Source organism: Corvus hawaiiensis, chromosome 1 (genome assembly GCF_020740725.1).
Source record: "Corvus hawaiiensis isolate bCorHaw1 chromosome 1, bCorHaw1.pri.cur, whole genome shotgun sequence".
Classification (NCBI taxonomy): domain Eukaryota; kingdom Metazoa; phylum Chordata; class Aves; order Passeriformes; family Corvidae; genus Corvus; species Corvus hawaiiensis.
Window position 1 is genome coordinate 46,715,312 of NC_063213.1, and position 26,559 is coordinate 46,741,870.

The window sequence follows — 26,559 nt, forward strand, 5'->3', positions numbered from 1 at the left end:
CACCATCTTTCTGGAGTTCCTTTGCTATGTTTTTTGTAGAAAATTTAAAGAAGTGAAGACCCAAACACAACAGATTGTGTATGTATACACATTGTGTATATATATCTACACATATATATACACTACATATATGTATACATATATTTATATATATATATAGACACATATTACAAAAATAACTGAAGAGTAAATTACACATGATAAGTCATGAAGTGATTAGGATATTGATATTGAAATAAAGGAAACCTTACTGTCAGGTTTAAACATGAGCTAGAAAGAAGTAACTTGTTTTATTTAATTACTTAAAAGCTTTTAAGAAATCATCATAAAAATGAGGATATAAAGTTATAAGCAAAAGATGAAGAAAAGCTTTTGAACGCAGAATTATTGCAATTAGATATAATGTAATCTGATTACTGCTTCTAATTTATAAATTAGGTATTATACTGTTTTTAAAAAGAAGCTAGCAGGAAATGTCAGCATTTTTCAAAACTAAAAAATGAGAATCAAAATAGCAGCGATCAACTGATCAAATTGTATGTCGTAAGTGTTGAAAAATTACCAAATCATTAAAGTAACAAAAGACATTAAAATTAATTTTTTTTAGCATTCACACTTGTAACAGTTACATTTAATGTTCCAATGAAACAAAATGCCTTAAAGCCTTCATATGTGGTTATATACAGCTGATACAGGAAGGAGACATACTAGAGAGCATGGAGTACTTTCCCTCCCCCATTACTAAGAAAAATTCCAGTAACACTAGCTACACAAACAACATTCAAAAGATAAATATTTGAACAAATTTCTGTCAAAGCTGAGAAGAAAGATACAGTAGTCTTACATTTTTTTTAACAGGATGCCGAAGAAAGTAAGAGAACAACAATAGAGCTATTAGAAAACAGATATTTATTTCAGAAACATCTTCATTTGGAAAACACTCGCTGGTATACTGATAAGCTCCTAGAATTAAAAAGTAAAATCAGCAACGAACGCTCTCCAAACCTTGTGTTTCTATAATTTTTGTCAGGTACTGAGGATATGTTAGTAAGCCAGAACTGTAAAGTGCTTCAAGAGTTTAGCTCAGTCTTTTAAAGCAAAAGAAAAACCTACATTGTGTTAAATAAAAACATTAATACCCTTCTCAACATTATTCCAGTTTTTGGTTTTATATCTTTCCCATCTTTTAAATAAATTTGCTAAACAAATTTTTTTGTAATGTGCCATCTTAAAAAAAAAAATAGAAAAAAAAATCAAGTAATCCAAATCTCTCCCTGGCAATAACCGCTATTTTTTAAGCTGCTTTTAGTGATAACTTGTTGCTTTAATTAAAAGTTATCACTTTTACATTAAAAATAGCGTTGCTGCTAACTCACACACAAGCTGAGATGGTGAATAGATACATTTGTGCAATGCAGTAAGACTGAGCAAAAAGAAACATGGATATTTATCTTACAAAGTGCTACCATCAACAAAATACAGTGGCTTAAAGTAGTTACCTAAGAGATGTTATTCTCAGGCTAATAAAACCTGTTTCTAAAATTACACATTCCCAGCTGGATGCTTTAAAAAAGCATGCCCACACATGTTTATGCTACCCCTTACTAGCTATTTAATAATCTATTGTTTCTGTAATTCACAGGTTTTAAATGCTCCTTCTTTGAAAGTAACCACAGAATTCTTAAAAAAGGAAAAAAAATAAAAAAGGCATGTATGTATATCCATTTCTAGGCTGGTAACTACTGCACTGAAGTTAATGAGAGCTTTGCTAGGGTGATCAGACCCCCTAGCTCTTTTTAATAGCAGTTAAATGTCAAATATAAATACAACACCACAGTGAAACATATTCCTTTGACAGAATCTGGGACAAGACACTACACAGCTGCTGTGAACAATAAAGAGCAAAACTAACGTTTAATCAAAATAAGTGTTGGTGGTTAAGAAGTTGTGTTCAAGCCTGCCTTTTGTTTGTGAAAAAGTCAATATTCCAACGTGTTAACTACAGCCACAAAGATATCAGCAGCTCCTGTTACTCACAGAGAGTGGAGAGGGCCACATCCATGCAGGGTGTTAGAGCTGTGTGATTATCATAATCTCACAGAGGGAGATACTCCCCATTTCAGCTGCTGAACTAAAACACCTCTACCAGCATCTTCAAATATAGATGCCTAAAGTTAAAGATGTTTGGTGAAATCCTGGCCCTAGCGAGCTCAATGCAAAATTCAGCCATTAGTTTCGATGGACCTCATCCAGGATTTGCACTGGGAATGAGTATCCATAATTCCCTGCGAGCTGAGAATCTCCAGCAAGCCTAGAAATTATGTAATTTTTATTTATATTTCTAAACTTCTAAGCAACCATACTCAAGAATTTTTGCCTTCAGTACTTAGGCATGATAAAACCAGTCTTTCCATAAACATTACAGAAGGACCAGAGGAAGATGTATTTATATCTCAAATTGTCAGCATACAGTTTGTACGAATGCTGTTTTGCTGATGTTGCTGAGCTACTTTAAAAGTGAGTACCTTGGTGGGGTGTGTAATTTCATCACCAATGTCAAATGACTGCTAAAGATGAAACTTCTCTGATGCAAATTACTAAAAGATGCTTTGAATATGTTTGATATGATATACCAACTTTTAAGATGAGGAATTAAGTTAGCTTTATTTTTCAAATCCGAGACGTGCACCCACTGACGGAAATATTTTAACTGCCACGTATGTCCGAAGAGCATGACTTACCCAATACTAAGATTTTAATAGTCACAAACACATAAATAGGTAGCATGTAGACCTGCATCAAGATACATTAAAAAAAAAAAAAATCACCAAAAAGATAGTATCGAGGTCTGTTTTCAATATTTTGTAAGGACATATGGTTGCATTAATGATGGGTCTTTTAGGTACACATTACCAGACAGCCCTGTTTGTGAGGTACACGTAACCAGTAAACAAAGCAGAAACTGCTCTGTACTGTCCTTAAGATAGCAATACAGGAAGGATTTTTCATGATTCTTCAGAAGCTGGGCTTGCTTTACATCCACATGAAATGCTGTCATCACTAGGTCCGAGCCCGGAGGATGAACTGCAGAAAAGGGGAGAGGGGGGGAGAAAAAAAAAAAAATAAAAGGAGGAAATTGGTTTTCACAACACACTCAAAGCCTGAGTAACAGAGGAGAACTTTAATTATCTCCAGTCACAAAGAGAGACAGGAAATTTGGACTTTTAATTAGCCATTTGGAGTGCAGTTGGATATTTTTTTAGCAAGATAATTTAAACGCGAATAATTCAAGTCTGACTAAATGAAATTCACATAATCAGAATGCAGATAATTGAATTTCTACTGCATTCATTAATTCAGTATGGAGGTGTGTGTGAAGACTTCTATGATGAGCTGTCACAGCTCAATAAAATCTCAGTCAATTAATTTTTTCATTATCTTAGTATTACATCAACAAAAAAGTGAAGCATGTGCGTGTGTATGTATGGATATATAATCTCAGAAAGTAAGGATATACGGAAATCACCTCTCTGAATCAGAGTCTGCATCGTTTTTTCCTTTTTTTCTCTCTTCATCTTCTATAGGAAAACGTCTGTTCAGAGAGGCGAAACTGTGAATCGCATCAGCAACAGAGTATTTGGTCTGTCCAGACACACAGGCCTCCATATCTTCTGGGCTTAGCTGAGTCTGTAAGAAGAGGTGAAGCCTACTATCTGAAAGCAGTAATGCATCTTGTAGGATCCTGGAAAAAGAAAAAAAAGGCAAATGCTTATATATAACCTGCACGCACACACACACACACACACATTCTAAAGTGTTTTCCCAGAACAAATTCTAAACGATGTCCTGCTTTTAAAGTTTTCAGATGAATCCTAAATCAGTAACAGAAGGCAATGAACATATTAAAATGATTAGGTGCGTGTTACTTTCTTATTACATTATTTGGAATTTTAGGTGAGTAAAAACATGAAGCTAATAGTTAGGCACATCTGCTATTAGAATAACTTCAAGGACATTTCTTCCATTTAACCATCTGCTATTACCACATGGATCAATTAATGATTTTTAGGCAGTTGGAGGCGTATACTCTTACAAAAATTTGGTCTTTTTTTTTAATAGCCAAACTTTTATAAAAATTACAAGTCACCGATTTGTTTGGTGGAATAAAGAAGTGTGTAGTGGGACAGTGAGTAGGCAGAACAGACTTCATGCACATGCAACATCAGGACTTTGGAATACCTGTTAACAACTGAGCCAACACTACCCAAAATTATTTACACTGTTAAAAATATGCACATATTTGAGCTAGAATGAAAATGTTAATACCAAACACTGATTTTAATTTACATGCAGATAGTTTTCAGAGACTCTTAAATTTTATTTAATTCCTGCTATTATTTTCAAAAACCACTTTTAAAATTTGGTTTATATAGATTTTAAATTAAGTCTCCAAATAAATTTAGCACAGAGTATTTACTTAAAACCCACGACAGTAAACAAAATACAATACATTCCAGTAACACAGAAAGTTGTAGAGAGACTTTTTCAAGGCCTGAGAATTGAGGATCATCATCACTATATTTAAAGAAAAGATATGCAACTTTTCTTCAACATTTCTTTAAAGAAGAAATTCTTTACTATGCAAATCCTAGAATGATTAACAAGAAACTTTTTAAATTTGTGTGTGTCTTTTTACTCATGTAATAAAGACATCAGAAGCTATGACCATGCCAAAGAATGCTCCACAGAAAATTATTTAAATATCTTTAACGCTACTCAGAGTCAATATTTACCTATTTATACCCATTTAGGTTATAGTTTTTACCAAAAAAAAGTCATTGATGTGCAACAGGAAACAAGAGATGACATTAATGTAAGAACTAGTAAGAGCAGAAAGAAATACTGCATTTTAAAGGTACTCTGACTAAAATGAAAAGTGTAACTGATTAGTTCCTTCTCTTGAATAAGATTAATGGTGTGTTTGGACTGTAATGTTTTAAACACAAATACGTTCTGAAAACTGTTCTCTAAAGCAGCCAACATTACAATAACATTTAATAAACACACAAAAGGATTTCTGGCTTCATTCAAGCCTATAAAAATCTGACAAATTAAAACAAGTAGTAAGAGATCTCCACATGAAACCACGAGATACTTGTGCGCATGCCCATTTCACTTGCCTAGGTGAACACACACACAGTCTCAACCACTAAACTCCAACTCCGACACCTTCCAATGAGGAAATGTCTCCAACAACCCTAATGATCTACCAGGTGCAGGTGAAATTGAGTCTCAGAAAGACCAGATTCTGCTGAAGTTTGAAATAAGCACACTTTCATACCTAAAGAAAGCCTTTTTAATGCAGTCCAAATTCTCGCAGTTTTAATAGCAAATAGACATCTGTAAAATCAATGGTGTAATGTATTAATAGACAGGAAAAGTTCTTTGTAGTCTAAAGGCCCACAAAGACTGTGTAAAAATGATTCAAAACAGAATTTACAGGTCCACACACCTTGACAGCAACAGCTTCATGATTACAGTTTGAAAAGCCATCATTCAGCAGCCACTAAAAGAGGATTTCAGCCTTGACTCTTGATACACCCACATTCCAAAGACAAACATTGCAACAAAAAGTAGAAGTATCATTCCAGACAATAAATCCGCTTTTATAGTTTATGCAATTGGGGAGTAAATATTCTCCTCCTACTTCTCTTAAAAAGAAAAAAAAAAAAGAAAAGAAAAGAAAAACAAAAAGAAAAATAATGTGCTGGAGTTTCCTGTAGAGTAACTACAGTTACAGTTTTTTCCAGTTTTTCCAGGCACAATGAGGGGATGCACATTCCTGCAATTCTAATATTTGCGTGTCTAATGCCAAGTAACACAGCAAAAAGCCATGTCATTAAATTCTGTGAATGGCATTTAGTTTCACAAATTTTCCTCTTGCTGCACCTTCAAAAGTTTCCTGCCAACCAGTGAAAACACGAGTAACTAACTGTTCATGAGATTACACTACACTTACAGCTCTGTTGCTGTTTGAAATGTATTTTATTTTCTTTATAAAATAACGGGTAATCTTTAAAATTGATTTTAGATGGTTTGAGGCATTACACCAGAGAAGTAATGAGCACTAATGTCAATGATATTGGACACAAATTCATTTTAGCTTTATTTCATGTCCAGTACAATTCTGCTAAGCCTTGAACTGCTAAAGCACTGTTATTAACTCGGCAGTAACCTAACACATGGAACAGCAAACAAAAGTGATAAGAGTACAGACTGATCAGGACCTCAAGGCTACTGTCCTTTTTCTGCAGCTATAATTCAATTTCCAATTTTACTTTACATTGGACTCATTATTTCACAGTAATTTTCTTTTCTGCTTCATAGTGCCATCTGGAGGTGAAGGGAGTGAAGAGAAACCAAGGTGCAGAAATGGAAAGATGTTCATAAAGCTAATCATACCCACACTCATATACTCATATATTGTGTGTGTGTGTTCACTATGTGTTCACATTGAGACCAAACACTCAGTGCATTTTGCAAGTCATTTAAAACCATTCTGAAATCAAATATACAAACACCTTTTACCTGGCCGTACCCTTGAAGAATTTGTTTTCTCTTAATTAAAAAATAACTCCTGCTTTTCCTGCCCCCTCTGAACCAACAGGTTAGACTGCTTTTTAATTGCATGCTTCAAGCAATCAAACTGAAAAATAAATTCTGCACTACCCATAGGTGTTATGCTTTCCTGTTCAAAATACTCTTTCTTCAAGGGAATACCCATACATTTGTCACCAGATGGTACTAGTAGTATTAAGTGCTGGTATAGCAGTTGCTCTCTGGGGCTTTCACTGTCCTGCGGTCTCACTGTGTGAAGGGTTGTACATTTAAAAAGTAGACCTGGCTTCAAGGACTTAAAAATAAAAATTACAAACCACCGCTTACAAATGAAAAAGGCAAGAGGAAGGGAGGAGTGTCACAACATTACTACTCTGATGTCTTCGCAGAGACTGGACGCGTGCGCAGTCTCGACACAACCGGCAGCACTCCCAGTGCTTCTTCAGCACTTTCACTGCAGCCAGTGCCAGGCAGGGCTGTGGTTACAGTGATGTAAATCAGCACTCGCTGCCACTGCGCTAATGGAAGAGTCACGGCTCACGGTAATAATTCCTATAAACTGACTGAGCACATTTAAGAGAACAACAGACCTTCTATGCACGCCTGGAAGAAGAAGGAAAGGCTAAACCCTGCAAGTCTTGATCCCATCAGTAGTCATTACTTGTCAGAGATCTCACTCCTCTTGGCCAGATTGCTCACATGCACAATGACTACTTATGTGATTAAGGGGGCTGCAGGATAAGGCTCTACATTAGAATTAGAGATAATAATTTTTTATTCACAGCCACGTGAATCCTTGTTTGTAAGCTTTCAGTAAATGCTTGTGATCTCTAGACCTTTAAAGAAGCAAGGCTGAAAATCATCACTTCACAACCAGAAGAAATAATGTCATTTTTGAGGAAATGCTGGATACTATATGAGGAATATTTCTCTTTTCCTGTGTTATGGCAAAAATATTTACAAAAGACAAAACGTGTTTTTTCTTATTTGGACAAAGTCCAAAATCTGGTTTTCTTCAACATGATTTTATTAGGTATATTATACACTGTTCTGCTGGAGGAAAACAACATATGGCTGAGCAGTACAACTTAATCCTAACTAAAGATTTCCTGTATCTACTGTAACCTAATACAATGACAGATGCACACTTGAATGTGTGTGGAAGGTTAACACTCCGATTTTGTTTTCGACAAATTTACTCTGCCCGTTTACATCAGATCACGAGAGCAAGGGAAAAACCCAAGGAGCTGAGAGGCGGGGGATGACAGCCTGTGCTGTGGTGCCCTCTATTGAGCATCCAGTCCCTCAGCCCCAGCCCACACCAAACAAAGCCCCAGTTTCCTCTTTAAAAAAGCTGACTGTGTTTCCTCCTTCACTTTTTATAAGGGAGGAAATGTTACTGATATTAAGCAACTGTGAAGCAACTGTTGGGTATGTGATAATGCGTGCGGTTAGGAGATGATTAAGCGACACGTGCCTGCTGCACACTATTCCCTCACCAGATAGGAAATACCAGCAAGGCTCCACTGGAGAGAGCCAACCTGCCACTCCTTGGCCACTTGCCCAAGGTGGTTCCACCTGCCCTACAACTGCTGGTGCTCCTGCCTGAGCCCCTGGCAGGGGCAAGCTGGCATCCATCCCTTTTGGAGCCAGTCTCCCAGTTTCCACATCCCCGAGACAGCACCCAGTGGAGACACCTCCAGAAGAGACCTCTGACCCTGCACCAGCTGCTGCTTGTGGGACTGCAGTGGGAAAGGCAAGGAGGTGGGAACAAAGGGGCAAAACACCAGACACCTTCAGAAAACGGCTCTGCCTTAGGCAGATGAACTTTGGGTGGCTTGCTCACTCCAGCACCCAGCAAGCCCAATGCATGGCCCTCTGGAGCAGCAACACTGTGGATGCCCTCTATCCCCGGTGGATCCAAGCGTTTCCTTTCTCAAAACTCTTAGTATGTCTTTCACTCCATCATAAACTGCATATATGAAAAGTAATTGAAGAGTAATCCTTCTCCCTAAATCACATAAATTTTTGGGATCCAACTATATTAAATATATAAAAAAAAAAAAAGTCATCAATTGAACTCAACTTCATTCAAAATGGCTTTGTTAATTAGTTTTCTCATGAGCAAACCCAAATGGTCTTCTGTGAAGGCAATCTAAATCCCAAAGTTAGACATACACATCTACAAAGGGATGAAAGCAAAGAGGATCTTCCAAAAGCTAAAATTATAACACACTGTTTTAATTTTGACCTCTAGTTTAAGAATAAACTTTTCCTGTAAATTTACAGGCATCCCCAAAGGACAAGGATACTTAGCAGGAAAAACACATAATTTTCCTTATTCTTACAAAGTAATTCATAATTGAAAAGGGGCTAGAGCTGACTTCCGTTAATGCAAATGGCCTCTTGAAATATTAAATTATGCCCAGACAAGAAGTGAGCTTTACAGCTCTTCATCACTCAGAGATAATAACCTGTAAGACAAGTAGATCTTACCCTGCATTTGTGCAGTAAAACCAAATCAAAATGGGACACCTGTTCCCAGATTTCACCAAAGTCTAGTGCTTAACTTCCCAGCTGTTGGCCTAATTCTTACGCTACTGTGCTCAGCATGGAGAGGCTTCACAAAGGCTCTAAGTGTGCACTATGCCCTGTGCTAACTCACCCTGGAGTGGGAAGTGAGGAACGACAAGAGAACTCTGTAGCCATCCACATATAGGCAATATGGAAGTGTTCCCAGGGCCAGAAGCTGAGCACTAGAGAGCCTCCAGCTGCTCAATCCTTGCTTCTCAGGCATGTGGCTCCTGCACAGGCAGGCACTACAGCAATCTGGTCATACAGCAGCAGGCACAGGGCACAAACCAAGATGCTGTAAGATCTAAATCCCCTCTTCAGAGATGTCTTGGATGCTGATAACACCTGGGATTCCTGCATCACAGGTGGGCATTTAAAAATGTTACCTGCAAACCTCTCCCAAGACAGGTCCATGCAGACTTGAATCCCATTTCTTCCCACTGCCACAAAGAAACACCAGTAGGACTGTGAGCTTGTGCACAGTGACTGCTGTCATTGCTGGGCTGAATGGAGCTCTCAGCTTTGCAGTTTTCGGTTATGCCTCCTCTCTAATGTATCAGAAAGGTCCTGCTACATCTGGCATTGCCACCCCACAGAATGTGTAGCATCCAGACCCAGAGCTTCAGTAAACTCAAGTGCTTATATTATACACAATATATATGTAACATATGCATATTGTACATATAAAACTTACATATATACAGAATACATGTGTATATTTTACATACATATGTATATTATACCTGTATATTATACACAGGTGTATATATATTTATTATACATTCATTCTTGTTAGGGAGTTCCACATGTTCAATTTCAGAGAAAAAAAATCATAACCTTTGGCTCAGAGTCATAAAGTGGGGGGGGAAGCATCATGGCAGTGTCGCTGAGCCAATAGGAAGGTGCCTTCTGTGAGCAGCAGCACAGCGGGGCCAGCCAGCAGAGGGCAATGGTACAGCACATAAGCTGCCAGGCCAATATATCTCAACGCAAGCCCTGAAAATTCCCTCCAACTACTCCCCAGGGCTGAGAGAAAGCTGACACTCTTCTAGCACTCAAGTTCAAACATTTAAATCATTACCTTACAACTGAGTTCCCTCTTTTCCCACTTCTGGACTAACAGCAGCATGGTGAAATACTCCACATTCTGTCCTTGTCTACTGTCAGTATCCATTTAAGCTACAGTCATCCACAAGACTGGAGCATGAGGATGTGTTTTAAGATAATCTACCTTTCTGCTTTGCCTTTTGAAGTGCAGACAGTGTTTGTAAACATTTCTGATGCTGATATACCATATCTTGCTACCAGAATGGCCTCTTTGCCATTTTAAAATGAGAGCATTTTTTTGAAATGCACTACTCCATGGGGCAGCACAGCTAAGATAGAACTGCTCAGACTCAGAAACCTAAGCTACCACACTCTTCATTATCACTGACATGCTTCTAGGAGCACAGCCCTTCCATTTCACTGCTTCTCTTTCCTGAGGTGCAAAAATACTCTAATCCTTTTCTGCTTTCTCTTCCCTGCCTTCAGCCAATATTTATTGGCTGACCTTTTGGCCATAGATCCTATATAACTGCATACAGAATATTATTCCTGCAGCAGTTAGCTGTCCCTGCCTTCAGCTGCTAAGCCTAACAAATATACCTCAGGACCAATGATTTGTTGTCTCTTAGGGGAGGCTTATAATACACTGACTGGAAAGATGAATAGTCTCTACTTGCAGTGTTTCACCATGCCCTTACCCCGAGCAGCAGCTAACAACAGCCAGCAGAGGTACACACAGCTCCTGCCCCAGCAGCTGTGAGCAGCCTGTTCTCACACCAGCAGTGCCAGGGCACTACAAGAAAGGCAGAAAAAAAGCAGAAAATTACACCAAAAGGGGCTCAGCCACTACAGAAGGTGAAGTGGTCACAGCAGTGGGACTCAGGGATGCAGTACTGAAACTCATACAGTACTCCCTTGTAATGCAGGTCAGACTCTAGCTAAGCCTGATGAACGATTTTACACAGATTGCATCTACACTGAAAATGGTCACAGCTGCTAGAGCTTGCTTATGTTAGTGGGACTAGTAAACAAAGTAATTTGCATTATAGGAAAGCTCTGTGTTAGGAGATCTCACTAGAGAATTTTCCCAGGCTCACAGAAGTTTAGCCCACAAAGACACTGATTTTCCATGAACATAAAGGGGGGGGGGGGGGGCTTTCTTCTTTGTACAAGAGCATCTAGCTCATTATTGAAAGCTAGAAATAGCATCACAGTGAAAGATCTCCCAACCTTAGTATGCAATTGCAACGTGATTTAAATCTAAACGTATTATCTATAATCAGTGCAATGAAACACAATGGAAAAGTCCCAGCTGAAGTCTCCTTATAACCAATAGAGCTGAAGTCACGTGTATGAATTATGACAGCGCAAGTAAGAAATATAGCTAAACGTGTAGCACGTACAGATGACCACACGGTGGCTCTCAAGTACCAGAGATGAGCTATTTTAAACCAGGAATTGATGACCTCATAAAAATCCCAACATCTCTAGGATAGGCTGTACTCACTTTTCCAGGAATTCTTGCAGACCCTGACGGCGATGGTCCACGTGATGAGGATTGTTCATATTGAAAAAGGGATTTTTAGATGGAAGTTCAGGTAGCTGTCTTTATAAACAGGAAAAAAATACACAGTTAAAACCAAACGTGAAACAGCAGAGAAAAATGCAGTAAGCAAATGCCAACCCCAAGCATGTGAAAATCATGGGTCATGTTCCAGAAGCTCTTGAAATCAATTTGGGAACACAGAGCTGAGAAACTGAAGGGCTTCTCACACACCTCAAAAGGGAAAATAAATTAATCTGATTTTTCTGGTCCAGTTGTTAAGCTTGCATCCATGTCTGGCTGGGTGTCTTATGGTGCTTGCAAGACCTAAGCAAACTAAAGAAGAACAAAGAGGAGGTACGAGCACCTACACTAGATTGTTATTTCTTCTACCTCTGCATAGCAAAAGAAAATACAGACCAAGTCTTACAAATTAGAGGGGGGCTCACCAAGCAAAGGCTATCAGTACAAACCACATTCTTCTGGGTCTAAAGCACATAAAATGCATTGTACAGAATAAACTTGTGCTAGTAAGAAACACAGGATACTTTCCAGATCTGATTTCTGTAGTTCTCCGGATTAAGATGAAACAATCCTTCCCTCCATGACTGACAGATTATTAAATAGCCATATATAAAGTTGCTCACATAAGCACTGCATTGCTCTGAAGCCTCTGCCGGAGCCAAACAAATTCTCGAAAGCGTCGTCTAACACAGGATGTTTTCCTTGTAAAGCATATACTGTTTGTCTGTTGGGAAATAAAACACAATTATTTTGCAAATCAGCTTAAGCTGAAGCTCAGGCATGGTATTAAAAACACATCCAAGATGTTATACTGATGCCTGAGACACCAATGGAAAGCTTGACATTAATTCAATTCATGTTAAGGATGGTGCTTTACCTCAGACAGGACTGGTGACAGCTGCTACTGCTTCTCAGGGAAACATTTTTCATTGCTTTCTTTTTAAAAGCAAGAGATTTGGATTACAGTGCAATTTACAGTAACAGGAAAAACAGACCTCAAAAAAAGGTTTCAGTAGATAACATCAATCTTTGCAGGGGGAAAGGATCATCTTTAGCTATTCTAGTTACCATCCTGCAAACAGCTACACAGAGTTTTTCCTGTGCGCAGTCCCACTTAAATCAAATCAAAGAAACCAATGCGACTGCTCTCCAAGTATCAGCATTTGGAAATTTTCCCACAGAACACTATCTGTTCACTAGGAAAATGACAATTCATCAAAAGAGAAACAATATGTGGAAATTAAATACTTTTGCCAAATTTTCCCATGGAGCATGCATTTAGATGAAATGCCACATACCAGACAGGACTCCATTAGAAAACTGCCTGCAGTCCAGCCCACCCTACCCTCCCTGCCTGCCAGGAGCCATAACTCCAGCCAGCCACAAGATGCAGACTGTAGAGAGCACAAAGATGACAGCCTTCTGGAATAGAGGAGCACCCAGGATACCACACAATTTAAAAAGATAAATGCTCTAAGAGCTGGGTAGAAGGGGAACTCAGCTGCCCTAAAATACAGGCAGACACAATACTTTGAGTCCACTGAGAAGTCTGTGTGGGAGGACTGACCTAGAGATTGGTCTCCAAAAGCCCTGGCACTGTGGTGGCAGGAAGCTGAGTTGATGCTTAACGGCTTCAGAGATGCCCAGTGCTGGATCATGTAACACTGTATGCTGGGTTTGTTGGGGGAGAGCTAATTTTCTTCACAGTGGCTGGGGCTGTGTCTTGGATCTGTGCTGAAAACACTGTTGGTAACACAGGGATGTTTCTGTTACTGCCAAGCAGTGCTTGCACACAGCCAAGGCCTTTTCTGCTCCTCACCCCACCCCACCAGTGAGCAGGCTGGGGGTGCACAAGGTGTTGGGAGGGGACACAGGGGGAACAGCTGATCCCAGCTGACCAAAGGGATGCTCCATACCTTATGGCATCATACTCAGAAATAAACTAGGGTGGAGGTTGGCTGGGGACTGCCACGGCATTGGTTACTTGGTGCTGAGCATATGTTTTCATTTGCATCGCTTGTCTTTCTACAGTTTTATTTATTTTTCTGTTTTTCTTATTAGTATTGTTATTATTATTGTTTAATGTTATTATTAATGTTACTACTACATTTTGATTATTAAACTGTTCCTATCTCAACCCACAAGTTTTCTCTCTTTTACTGCCCTGCAATTCCCTTCCCTCCATCCTGCTGGTGGGACAGGGGGGATGTGAGCAAGCAGCTGTGTGGTGCTTAGTTGCTGGCTGGAGTTGAATTATGACACATTTGATCTAAACAACATCTCCTCAACTTAGCAATTGCTGAGAAAGCCTTAATACACTTTTATTCAGAGGCACTGATGTCTGTGAAACAGTAATACAGCACCCACCCTGCCAAATCTACAGAATTTCTATTTGCCAGAAATGAAAAATGCAATTGCTTTGGAACCAGTACTTGAAGCACATTGCAAACTTGAAAGTTTCACAACTCTGATTGCCACACAGGAGAGAAATACTTGTCACACAGACATTTAATAAGTCATCATTTGACTGCTTGCTCTCCTACACTAACTGCTTAACTCTTCCACAAAGGAAGGAAATGCTTTCGGTCTTGTGCCAAACATTAACCATATAACTGCTGCTCTCAAATACCTTTATTTTACACTGCAGTTAAAATCCCTGGATCTAGATTTGGCGAATTAGGGTAACGCCTTCCATATGTCATCCACCAAAGAACAATCAACAAAACAAAATTATATATAGGACGGATTTAAGGCACAAAACCACCATAATTACAAGTGCACTCCCATTAACATACGGTGGACTACAACCATAAACCCAAATGCAATTACTTCACACATCCAAGGACCACTAAAGTAGCATAATATGAATGTCAAGGTACACTGAAAACAACCACATTGCAGCAACCAAATAACTTGGCAAAAAGAACTGAGGAGAATTTAAAGTACAAATAACCAGATAATTACTTGAAGAGAAAGTTGTTTTCCCATGAATACCTGAACATTCTTCTGTAATGGTTAAGATATCACTGACTGTAACAGTCTTCTAGCTGGTAAGTAAAGCTAAGAATCGTCTGTTGCAAGACATTGTGGAATGCACAAGTGAACACATAAGGTTCAACCCCAGCTCTGCTGGACCTACTACATGGCCATTGGCAAACCCACCTTACCTGTTCCACTGCAACTCTGTTGTTGAAAAAGAATAATAGCCCCCAGCATCCCAGAAGCAGAAATTCCATTTATATCCCAAAGACAATCCTGGCTTGGACAGAAACAGCAATAAGAGCCCAAAGAATCTGTTCTGATATTTTTATACTTACGTGAATAAATATCTCATAGTCTATGTAAGAATGCCACGAGTCTTCTTTCTGTATCCTGGGGTCTCGCACCAAGACAGTTACAAACTCCTGTAAGTGCATAATAAAAATCAAGCAATTAATTTCAGAAGACAAAGACAGTCCTAAATACTCTCTTGATTGTTCTGCTGTTCCACAAACTACTGAGTCAGATTAAAAGCTGAACTGCTGTTTTATTGAATTTTGCAACCCTATAAATGGAGAAGCAAAAAGCAATGAATCATCTAAGATACACCACATGTCTGGGAAAGTCCCTGCCAAACTGCTAGCTGAAAAGGAGTATTTCAGATTAAGTAACACTGTGAGAAGTCATACATGTTTCATGCATGGGAGATGCGATCTTGGTAGCGACAGACTGAAAACCTTACATTCTAAGTCACACATGTAAAGGAGAACAAGGCAGGTATTTTAGGCTTTTCCCACATTTGTAATCAACACTGACAAAGAGTACAGTTGAAGATGTGGCACTGGGGCATTTCTGTTCCAGTCTGCCCATCAATCTGCCCAACGAATCAACACAGCTATACTGCAGAGCATAATTTCTCATTTTGAGGGCACAATCATATAGAGTATTAGTTGTAGAAGATGTCATCTCTAGCTTACTTCCTTGTAATTTCTACATTTATGTAATAATTTAGAGGGATCCCAAAAGAGAGCGAGAGAGAGGGCCTGCAGATGTTACTGTAATGTAACTGGGCATCACTAATGGGAATTGGAAGAGACTGAAGAATGAAATGTTTCTGAATACCCTCAGCTAATGATCAAAATTTTGTTGTAGAAAAAAACAAAACCAAACCAAACGCGAAAATCCCGATAAATCTGTATATTCATACTAGGATGGAAAATATTCCTTTAAAATACAAAGGTCAAAAGTGTGCTTAAATACCTGCTACTTCTGGAGCAAATACACAGGCTGCCCTACTCCAGTTTCTTAAATAAACTATTCACCCCAAAAGCTAAGCCAACCACTTGGCAAAGACTAAAAGAAAAGCGTATCACTTTAAGCTGTAGATATATTCCTCCTGAGAGGAAGGCACTGCACAAGATCTCCAGGTACAGGAATCGACTGTGGGAGGAATGACAGTGTCTCTGGTAAAAACCATGCTTTTTTTAGTACATATTTGCATAAATCAAGAAATCTTGAACCAGAAAGTTCTCAAAATCTGTCTTCCTATGCCCAAACCAAAGACATCAGAAATAAAAGCCTTACTCTTCAGCCAAATCTTCTCCCCTGACACACACTTCCATGTACCACCACTGCAAACCTTGAGTGGACTGACAGGAGAGCAACAACAACCTTGGTAGGCCAAGATACTCTTTTTCCTGAACAGCCATTGCACTCTGTACGTAGCAGGGAGGCATTCAAGGTCTGGATTAAATAATTTTCCTCTCTGATTTTCAGGTGTTACTACTTCAGAGATGGGGAGCCTCTGGTCTGATGGCTGGACACAGCCTTTGGTTTTATGTCACCTTAGCCCGGCTCCTGGTCCCAGGGGTGCTTTCTGTGTAATTGGTGGTTACCCTTCTAGTGAGTATCATGAACACCTTGCCAAAGAAAGCACATTTGAAAGGCTCCTGCTACGTCTGATGCTTCCTTCCTCGCTGAGGAGCACTGGAGGGCCAATTCTCCCCTGCAGCTCTTTAACCCCAGCCAGCATGACACAAGAGGAACAAATGAACAAGAGCTTTAATCATTTCTACCAGCTGAGGGTCATGCCTTTACTTTTACAAAAACACTAGTGGGACATATGAGGAAGTTATTTCTGCTCCAGAGAAGATCATGAGCAATGTGCTGAACACAGGAGAGGGAAACCATTTTTTTGGTTGTTTTTCTCCACCTGCCTTCCTGTCTATAATATTTACCACAGACAGATAGATAGATAGGGCATACTTTCAGATCCACTGTACCATCTTTTAATGTTCAAAGTTTTTGTCTTCCCCAAATTCCTCTTTCCCTGTGTCCCAGTCTTCTCTAAAGCTGCAATCACTTCTCAACATATTTTCTTTTCTTTGCTGAGCACTAAATGCATCAGTCCTGCAAGTGGAAGAAAAGAAATGATGCCAAGATGCTTTAAACAGGACACTGCACTCCTCTTCCCTTCAACTGCTGTAGCACAGGAGTCACAACCTCAGGCAGCCTGCTCATAACCTGACCTCAGTCTCTTTCCCCTCATCTACTGCTGTATCAGCTTCTTGTTGATCTTCCTTTTGTCCAGATTCCCCAAATTACCCCATTTCCAAATAACTTTCTATGACCGTCTCCTTCGTACAGAATCAAAGTAGTCTTTGAAGTAAAATACTTCTTTCGAACCTCTGTTATACCAAAGAATTCTGACCAAAAGTTGCTATTGTATATGCTGCCAGTTAGCTATGGCTTACCTTGGAAATCATTCCAGACCACAAGATTCACATTGGAAAACTTCTGTACACTTTTAACTTGCAATTAACTAGTCACTGAGCTTCAATATGGAGGAAGTTAAAACCCTTCAGACTCTACCTACCGAAGAAGGGAGACCTGCTGTATATGCAGGCAGTGTCTAAGCAGTAAAGAACTGAGCCAAGAGGAAAAACTATCCGCAGAACAGCAGAGCACCTCAGCAAAAACTTCAGCCCTCACACACGGTCACTGTCAGCTTTGATTTGAAACACCAGGATTTCAACAGAAGACTGGTGTTCCTTATTTTTCCCCCCTTATTTACTGAAAAAATGACAAAACTGAATTTAGAATGAAGCAAGATAAACAGTAAGCAACTATAAATGAAAAATAAAAATGTACAGCGTTTCTCAAGATTTTGGGTTACTTCCCCTATCCACCTCTTGAATCCAGGAAGTGTTAACCCCCATTCCCGTTACAGATTTTGCTGCTCTGAAACAGTGGCATTGCACATGTAGGCTGTTCCTTCTCTTCTGACCTTTAAGACTTCTCCAGAATACGAGAACCCACTGGGAAAACAGCATTGATCTAATCAAAGCAGACCTAACCGCCCAGTATAAATGATGATCTGCTGCCAGAAAAGGTGCCTATGCTTTTGCAACCCTTGAGAAGTAGGCTTGTAAAGGCCAATATTCGCATACAGGCTTTGTTATGGTTCAAGCAGAGTTAGGTGGCAGAATATTCCTCTGCGAGATTGCTGCTGTATGCTCAGTCCATCCTGCATTCCCTAGTCACAAACAATCAGGAGGTTACAGCAGTACTGAGCAATAACTGCCTCTCTCCTCTGTATGTATTCCACTCCCTCCCCATCATCCATTATCACATCTATAAAAATGAGGATACTCTCAATAAACGTGTCTATTCTCAAGTAATGCACTGTCCACTTGGGGGAGGTGACGCTGACCTCTCCCTCCCACAGACCAATTGAAGACTAACTCAATCATTTGTCACAAAACTGTATTGCAGTCCAGCTGTACAACATGGGAAACTCAGTACAAAGAGTGCCAAGGTTTCAGGGACTTTTTACTTTTGCCAGCTGCAATCGTGTACAAGGTGTCTTCCTCTCCTGCCCAGTGTTGCTTGGTTTTTTCAGAATTGCAGATCTAGCTATTATGCCACATTACATGTATTTTCAGTTTTGTTTGGTTTTGGTTTTTTTCTTGATTGTATTGTTGAGTTTTTTTTTTAATTGAGGGGCACAATACATGCATTTATATCAATGCATTCAAGAATGCGTGTCCTGTAACACTTCAGTGCAACAATTCTCTCAAAACCAAAATTTGCTGTTGACACTTAAAAGTGTCCAGGCTTGGGCATGGAGGTCTCTTGCACTGGGAACAATATATACTCGAGAGAAAGCTACTGAAAGATGTGGCATCTCCATTTATTCCTTCTCTCTGGAAACTGCTAAATTCAAAGGCAAGATATTTTCTGTCCAAACTGCTAATGCTATAGCTTTGATACCGATCCCAGCAGCCGTGCTGGCCTGAACATCTTCATGAATATTCAGAATCTTCAAATCTGCCCCCAAAGTAATCATAACTACTTAAAAAGCAGGAATTGCAGAACAGTTTCTCTGGCTGGATGTGCCTTATAATTCCTGGCTAGACTAGCATGGCACTGGTGGTATTTTGCTACCCTGTCCTCAAGGCCAGGAGCAGTCCAAGTAGATGGGGTCACACATAAATGACAAAATGGCCAAAGTGACACCCAAACCTGGATTACACCTACTCCCTCATGGTTACAGATCTATGCAAAGAACATGAGTGTTGACAGCAGAGTAAAAGGACAGCACTGAGGTCACACAGACACAATCACAGAAAAACAAAATGTTCCATTTGGATCTGCCTCAAAAGGAAAAATAACCCATAAAGGCAGCTGAAGCAAACACTAGAAATCTTTCTCTTTTCATTTTTCTCTTTCTTTTTTCTTCTCCTTCTCTCTTTTCCCATTGGATATATTTCTGCAAAATGCAATGGATTCCTCAGAGACAAGGATTAGGCAGAAGCCTGACTATATAGAATCTGACTACAAAAAATGTGTCCTTCTCAGAAGTCTCCTACTAGGAAAATAGGAAATCTGACATGGAAATATCTATTTTTAATGTGAGGGGAAAATCTGCCACAAGAAGGAGGAATAAAAACAATCTCACATTGGTTGATTATTTGTATTAATCATTTCAGCTGCATTTTAATTCAAATGTCTGTGCTCAGGACTGTATCAGGTGATAAGCTTGTGCTCCTGTTACACATCTGATTAGTCAATAACCCCTGAAGCGTAATTTTCCACAAAGCTTCCAAGAAAAATAGTGTATCCCATCAGGTTGCCTGTTAGTAAAAGGATCAGCCACAAAAGACATGGGGCTTTTCATGCTGTGGGTGTTGGCATCTTCACTCCACGCATGCTGAGTAGTAAGGCTGATAAGAGACTAACAGCTGAACAAAATAATTTGTTGAAACTTTTAATGTTCATTGGACTGAGCAGAAGAGAACATGCAAGTGGGATTCTTGTGGTCCATGCAGCTGGTAATCAGAGTTCAGACCCAGCTCCAACCATTATGTTCTATAAAATATCTAAAGACTGATAAAAAGAAGACTCCATCCAAATCCTTCTCTCCCATCTCAATGTCTGAGCCCCTTATGCACAGTCACTTAGTCTGAATGAGTATTTGATTCTTCTATCAGACTTTAACAGAAGGAACTGGCACTGCATCATTCCAGAATATTCTGTATCCTGGCAACTAAAAGTATGAAGAATATAACCAATCTTCCCTGATCCATGTGAACCTTAATGAAATTCAATCCACAACTGCCACACTTGAATACTTTTCTGTTAAAGCTTAGATACAACTTACCTGTTTTTCATGTTTTGGCGTCATCTTCACTGGTTTGTAGTACAAAAATCAACCTGAAAAGAAAACCAGAATAGACATCAGATTGGCATTTAGTAGTTATTTAAAGGTCATTATCACTTTTGTTATTTATTAGTAGACAGTGGAAAAAGCCAGGGTTAGTGCCATATACAGCAGAAAACATCCTTGCATTAACTATATCTCAGAATGTATTCATTTTAAAAATAATCCCTTTTTAGAAGCACTGGGCTAGTCCCCTGCTCTATATATTTGTCATACTTGACAGTCCAGTGATGCCTGTCCATCTCTGGAAGTCAGTGCTTTTCTCCTCTGCTCCAAGAGCCATCTCAGGGTTCATCCTCCTACCCACCTCCCAACAGCTCCGCTCTGCCAGCATTCCCAGTGCAGAAACACAGCCGAGGCAGGGCTGCCTGTGCCTCACTCCCAGATGCTCAAGCACAGGTCTGCGTGACTGCAGCTGAGGTCCAGAGACTCTTAAAACATCTGAGTCAAAAGAATCAAACGCCCATCTCAACCATTTCCCTGAAACTCAGAGAACTGGAGACACAAACTGCTTGGATCCTTCAGGCTAGCTAAAACTCAGGCTAGATTTCACAGTGCCCGTGGTTTTCAAACCTCCATGTAGGGAAGGGTATAATTAGACCAAATCAAAACATCCTGTCATTAACTTACATTTTAACTCTACTCTTTCACTGAAAATCTCAATAAATTTTTAACTGCGTCTGCAGTCCAATAAACTGGACAGTTTGCTCAGGACAGGTACCCACATGGGAAGAGCAGAACAGCTTTATTTACTTGCCAGCTTATACACACACCACCTCCTGTTTAGTGATACAGAGCTTGAAGCTGCTCTTGTTATTATACAACTACATATTTAGGTCAAGCCCAGCCAAGGAGTGCTGAACACCCCACCCCTGCCTGATGCCTCTTCAAATTACAAACTCCACCCATTTAAATAAAACAGGGCACAAAGATAAGCACACACACATTTCTGTGACCAGGAAATTATTTTGGAACAAACACTTTGTTGTCAAATTTCTATAGGCTCAGTTATATCAAAATAGGATACTCTTTTTCCAAATAAAAATGCCCATACATAAGACTTCATCCTAAAGGGTGCCGTTGTATAGCTCCCATCTTCATAAAGATAAGGCCGTCACTTCTTTTCTATAGCTAGAATGGTATTGATAAAACAGGAATATCAAAAACACACTCAAATTTTCTTCTTTTATTATCTGCATTTATTTATGCTTAAGTGGCATGTATGTTCTGAGCTGAAGTTATAGAAGAGCACTCGGACATTTCTTGCTGCACAGGCTCAGCAGTGTCAAGCACCTCTGCAAGGTGGGGGTAGAGAATTTGCCTCACTGGTTCTAACTGCTGTTAGTGCAAAAGTGTATTAGGAACTTTCCTTTTGGGGAGATAAACGGCTTTTACCTCACAGGAGAGCACAAGCACACATTACATGACCTTTCATGGAATTGCATAATCATTTAGGTTGCCTCCAAGATCATCAGTCCCAACCTTTGACTCACTACCACCTTGTCCACTAGACCATGGCACTAAGGACCACGTATAGCTGTTTCCTGAACTTCTCCATGGATGGTGAAGTGACTCCACCACCTCCCTGGGCAGTGCATTCTAATGCTTAAAAAGCCTTTCTGTGAAGAAATTCTTCCTGAGGTCCAACCTGAACCTCCCTCCCCTGGTGCAGCTTGAGGCCAAGTCCTCTTGTCCTGTCAGTGGTTGCCTGGGAGAACAGTCTGATCCCCACCTCACTACGGCCTCCTTTCAGGCACTTGCAGAGAGCAGTAAGGTCTCACCTGAGCCTCCTTTTCTCCAGACTGAACAACCACAGCTCCCTCAGCCTCTCCTCATAGGATTCACTCTCCAGACCCTTCCCCAGCTCCATTGCCCTTCTCTGGACTCGCTCCAGCACCTCAATGTCCTTCTCCAAGTGAGGGGCCCAGAACTGGACACAGGACTTGAGGTGCAGCCTCACAAGTGCTGAGTACAGACAAAAACACTGTGTTAGGTTCAGGCTATTTGAAGAAGATTCTTTCTGCTGTCTCTCCCCATTAAATATAGTTGTAAACCTATATATAGTTTGATGTTATTTTTCCCCCTTTCAGACCTTATTGAATTTGCTGTGTTTTTTTCAAGGTGGCAATTCAAAATTTTTTCTAGTTATGTATCTTTATTTCATCAAATTCTGCAGTGTGTTTCTCTCCTGTCTCTAAGCTGATTTAAGTGAGAAATTATGCAAGCCCAAAATATCTCATTCCTAACACTGCTAGCAAATGACAAGGCTGAAATAGCACGTTTCATTTTGTCATCTGTTTTTCTAATGACCGAGTTATATACTGGTGCAGGTTAGCAAGAACAGCTTAAACTCCAAACAGCCACCACAATTTTAAATATTTAATGGCAAAAAATTAATATTTCAACACCAAAAAGCTTCCTAAAATATTTAAAATACATCAGTTTTTCATGAAGTAATTTGGAAAAAAAAAATCAATAATGGAAATGCAAACCCCTCAAAGCTGCCTTTTTTCACTGATTTCCGTGAGATTGCCCAGTCATGCTGCAGCCACTTGCAAATATACTGAATGCAATACTCTGTCTGGTAGCAAGATATATATTTGGGGACTTCTGTAACACATAATGAAGCCAGTGAAGCAGAACACACAGTGAAGCCAGTGAAACTTCAGCTTAAGAGGTTATCTTTTTATCTTGAAAAAAAATCTACCCAAAATACCAGCGATGGAGCAGCCATCAATCAGAAGACAAACAGAAGGCTTTTGGTCTCTTTTACTCTAAACAAAATGTACTCTGATAGAAATGAATGAGTGCTGGGAAACAGAATCAAAAAAAGCCACAGGTAGATCTGTAGTTTTGATAAAACACTTTCTGTTGTGACTGGGAAAACCCCCCCACATTGCTTTGAGTACGTTTTTGTTCTGCTTCTGATCCATTATCAATCTGAAGACCTCTTTTTTATTTTAGTTTCATATCCTTACTATATCAACTGCTCCTTGCAGTACATATTTTTGATGGTTCTTAATTGTATAACCAACAAAACTGCCAGGGAACAGCTCCACAACTGCCAATGACAACCACTCAAAAGCAAAAAGATTACGTAGGATGAATTGCCATACTTCCTGTGCCTAAAAAAGAATCAGGAAGAAGAGGGGGGAAAAAACCACAAGTACTGCAGTGCTTTTCTTAGGGAAAACAGATAAACTGCAGTGCTCTTCTTAAGAGCAATAGATAAACAATATCAAGTATTATATTTTATTTCATGTTTTAGAGATTAGTTTGTATTTTAAAATCTAAATTAAAACTGATAATCTAACATTACTAGGGAAATACCCTTTTATCATGTAGATAGATTGCTGCTAAAGGAGGAAGTAATTTCTCCCCAGCGTTCCCCAACTGAAAGATGAAAACTCAAGCAGTAGCACAGACAAAAACCACTTGCTCTAAGACCAGCATGAACAAATGCAAACCCTCCTGGCTGCCTCACTAGTAGCTGTATTTAGCTGCACTGAAATGTTATGATTTCACTCATACTGGGCAGTGGCCTCTGTAATATCCTTATCTGCTTTGGGAATGCTCACGCATTCCATGTGCCCAGTGTTTGCTCTCAAGGATAAATGCTGGTAGTCAGCTCATGCATGCATGCATGCATGCATCCATCCATCCAACCACCTTTGGTTATTTCTAATCATATAACTAAATGACCACCTTCAGGCTTTAATGGGGAAGTGTGATTTATTTTTAGACCTTGGTGATGATTGAAAGTACTATCCAGTCACAAGCAAAGTCCTCAGCTGTGCTTTCAAGGTTGTTCCCATCATCAGTATCAAATGAAACTTTCATTCAAGGCTTCAATATGACCGAGAGAGATAAAAATTGAATCGCTAAATGCTTACAAGACTTTCCTGCATTTTATGTTTTGCTCACCTTAAGACTCAAAAAAAAGTCACAGTAATTTTCATTTACAGCCTGTAGAAAGTTCAGCTGCATCCATACATGGAGTTCACTATCAAAGAACATGCCCATGTACACCTGGCCACGCTATAATCCTGAAAGGAGAGTGATCCACGTGGATTTGTAAAGAAGGGGGAGGATCAGGAAGAATAAGAGAAGATCTGGAGTGTTCAAAAACCCCCCAAACCTACAAAAAACTCAATTCCATGCTAAAACATAACTATTACTAAGATTTGGGATAGGATAATGCAAATTTCTTTTGGGGAGCATTTGCTGTATTTGCAGAAGCCTCAGGTTCTGGACTAGTTCTTAAAGGTCAGTCACTGGCAGAGAAAGTCACTGATGTAGAAAGAGCATCTCCTGAGATGCCTGTGCCGCTGCTGTTCCAATGGAGTAGGAAATAACAGAGCTAAATCCCCACTTAGTACTAACCCATAGCTAGTCAGAAGCATGGATGAAATACTACTAGAGGTTTCAAATGAAAGGATAACAAGTGAGAGAAAGCGATGTTAATTTGTTTATGGAACAAAAGTGCCTGAAATCGTAAGATCAAATATACTGTATGTATCCATGGAGAGGTCTTCTAGTCCAGCAGTGACATAGGTGTGACTTACTCTGCAACCTCAGAATACAAGAAATAGGCAACATTTTGAGGGCTTATTCCCCAGTTTTGAAGGGAAAAAAAAAAAGAAAACTATGTATGTATGAGTGTATGCCACCTATATAAAGTGTACCATTCTGTGCTGCCAAACTCACCGCATCCTAACGCAGCTTGGCACTTACAGCAATTGGGTACATGGCTATCACAGAACTACTGCTCTTGTTGATGGGAAAAATCTTATTCAAATGCTGTTCCTCAAGCAGGGACTTTCAGTCAATCTGGAATAACTCAAACTCAGCATAAGCAAATGCCTTCTACTTCACCTGTTCCACCTTAACACCTGGGGTCAACCCAACTGCACTGATGAGGGTGATGAGTTCACTTCTGTTCCTCACTGTTCATGAACCAGATAGTGAGGACTGAAACTCCAGACTGTGCAGGTGACAGAGCATCTTTCCTCCTTTCTTCTATCCTGATGGTTATTTGCCTCACCCTCCCTCAGCAAATTTCTGTAAGGATCTGTTGGTCAGATGCAAAAAGAGTATGAAAGACATCAGCATTTTCATCTAAACTCTACACAACAGTCAGGGGGCCGCAGCCTGCTTAGTGAAGTCAACAAAATTAAGTACCCCTTGAGCAAATCCTTCACACTTCCCACACTCAAGGTACCTCTTTCATCAGTGTTGTATTACAGTAGGAGCAGAATCACTTCATTGCTGAGCAAAAAACAAACACACTGTCTAAACTGCTTTTAAAAGAACAAGAGCTTTCCAAACCACTGACAGAACTCACACACCTTCCCTTCAACCACAATGCAATCTCGAAAGGCACTGCCAAACATCATGCCTTTGTGGCTGCACTTGAAATTCCCAGGCATTGCTGCCAAGATGCTTAGTTAACTACTCCTTCCTATGGCATTTCACTCCATTTGGTTTCTAAACACTTGTTTATGGCCACCAGGTATAAGACAGCTTCTTCTCAACCATTACACTAGCATTTATCCCCAGTCAGCCATTCCCTTGTCCTGCAATCTTCCTGGCTATCAAGACATGTTTTACCAGAAGAAAAAAAAGACACTATACAAGAAATTTTCACTCATTTCAGAGGAACTTGAGAATCAAAGAGTTAATGAAAAATGTTAATTTCCCTCTACGCTCCAAAACAAATACATCACAAGGATTATAGTGTCAGGTGTGGGTCACAGATTTCCAATTACAGTGGTATTATACCACACTTTGAATTGCTTCAAGTTAATACCATATTGCTGGACAGCAGTATGACTTACCTACCAAGTCTCTCTGAAACTTCTAAAAGCCTAAAGGTAAACAAGGAAGAAGTACTAGGAAATCTGTTCAGAGTAGGAGAGAGCATCATATGTTTCCCCATTCTCATATTTTTCTTTTTTTTTTGTTGGGCTGGTTTGTTTTCGGGGGGGGGACGGGTGGTTTTGTTGGTCTGTTTTGTTTTTTGCTTTTCAGGCTCAAATTGCAGACATATGCA

The 26,559-nt window shown here is 39.6% G+C and overlaps 1 protein-coding gene across 2 annotated transcripts in view; it reads right to left on the reverse strand.

Moving 5' to 3' along the window:
* Positions 1–892: 892 nt before the first annotated feature.
* Positions 893–26,559, reverse strand: part of SNX10 (sorting nexin 10) — a 35,053-nt gene continuing 9,386 nt past the window's right edge. The window contains exons 2-7 of one of the 2 annotated variants that reach the window (XM_048303036.1): positions 20,448–20,500; positions 15,124–15,210; positions 12,430–12,530; positions 11,747–11,845; positions 3,527–3,742; positions 893–3,084 (exon numbers count right to left, since the gene is read on the reverse strand). In XM_048303036.1, coding sequence (XP_048158993.1) covers positions 3,006–3,084; positions 3,527–3,742; positions 11,747–11,845; positions 12,430–12,530; positions 15,124–15,210; positions 20,448–20,471 — 606 coding nt within the window. In that variant the 5' untranslated portion in view covers positions 20,472–20,500 and the 3' untranslated portion in view covers positions 893–3,005. The other variant, XM_048303040.1, reaches the window with a different exon arrangement.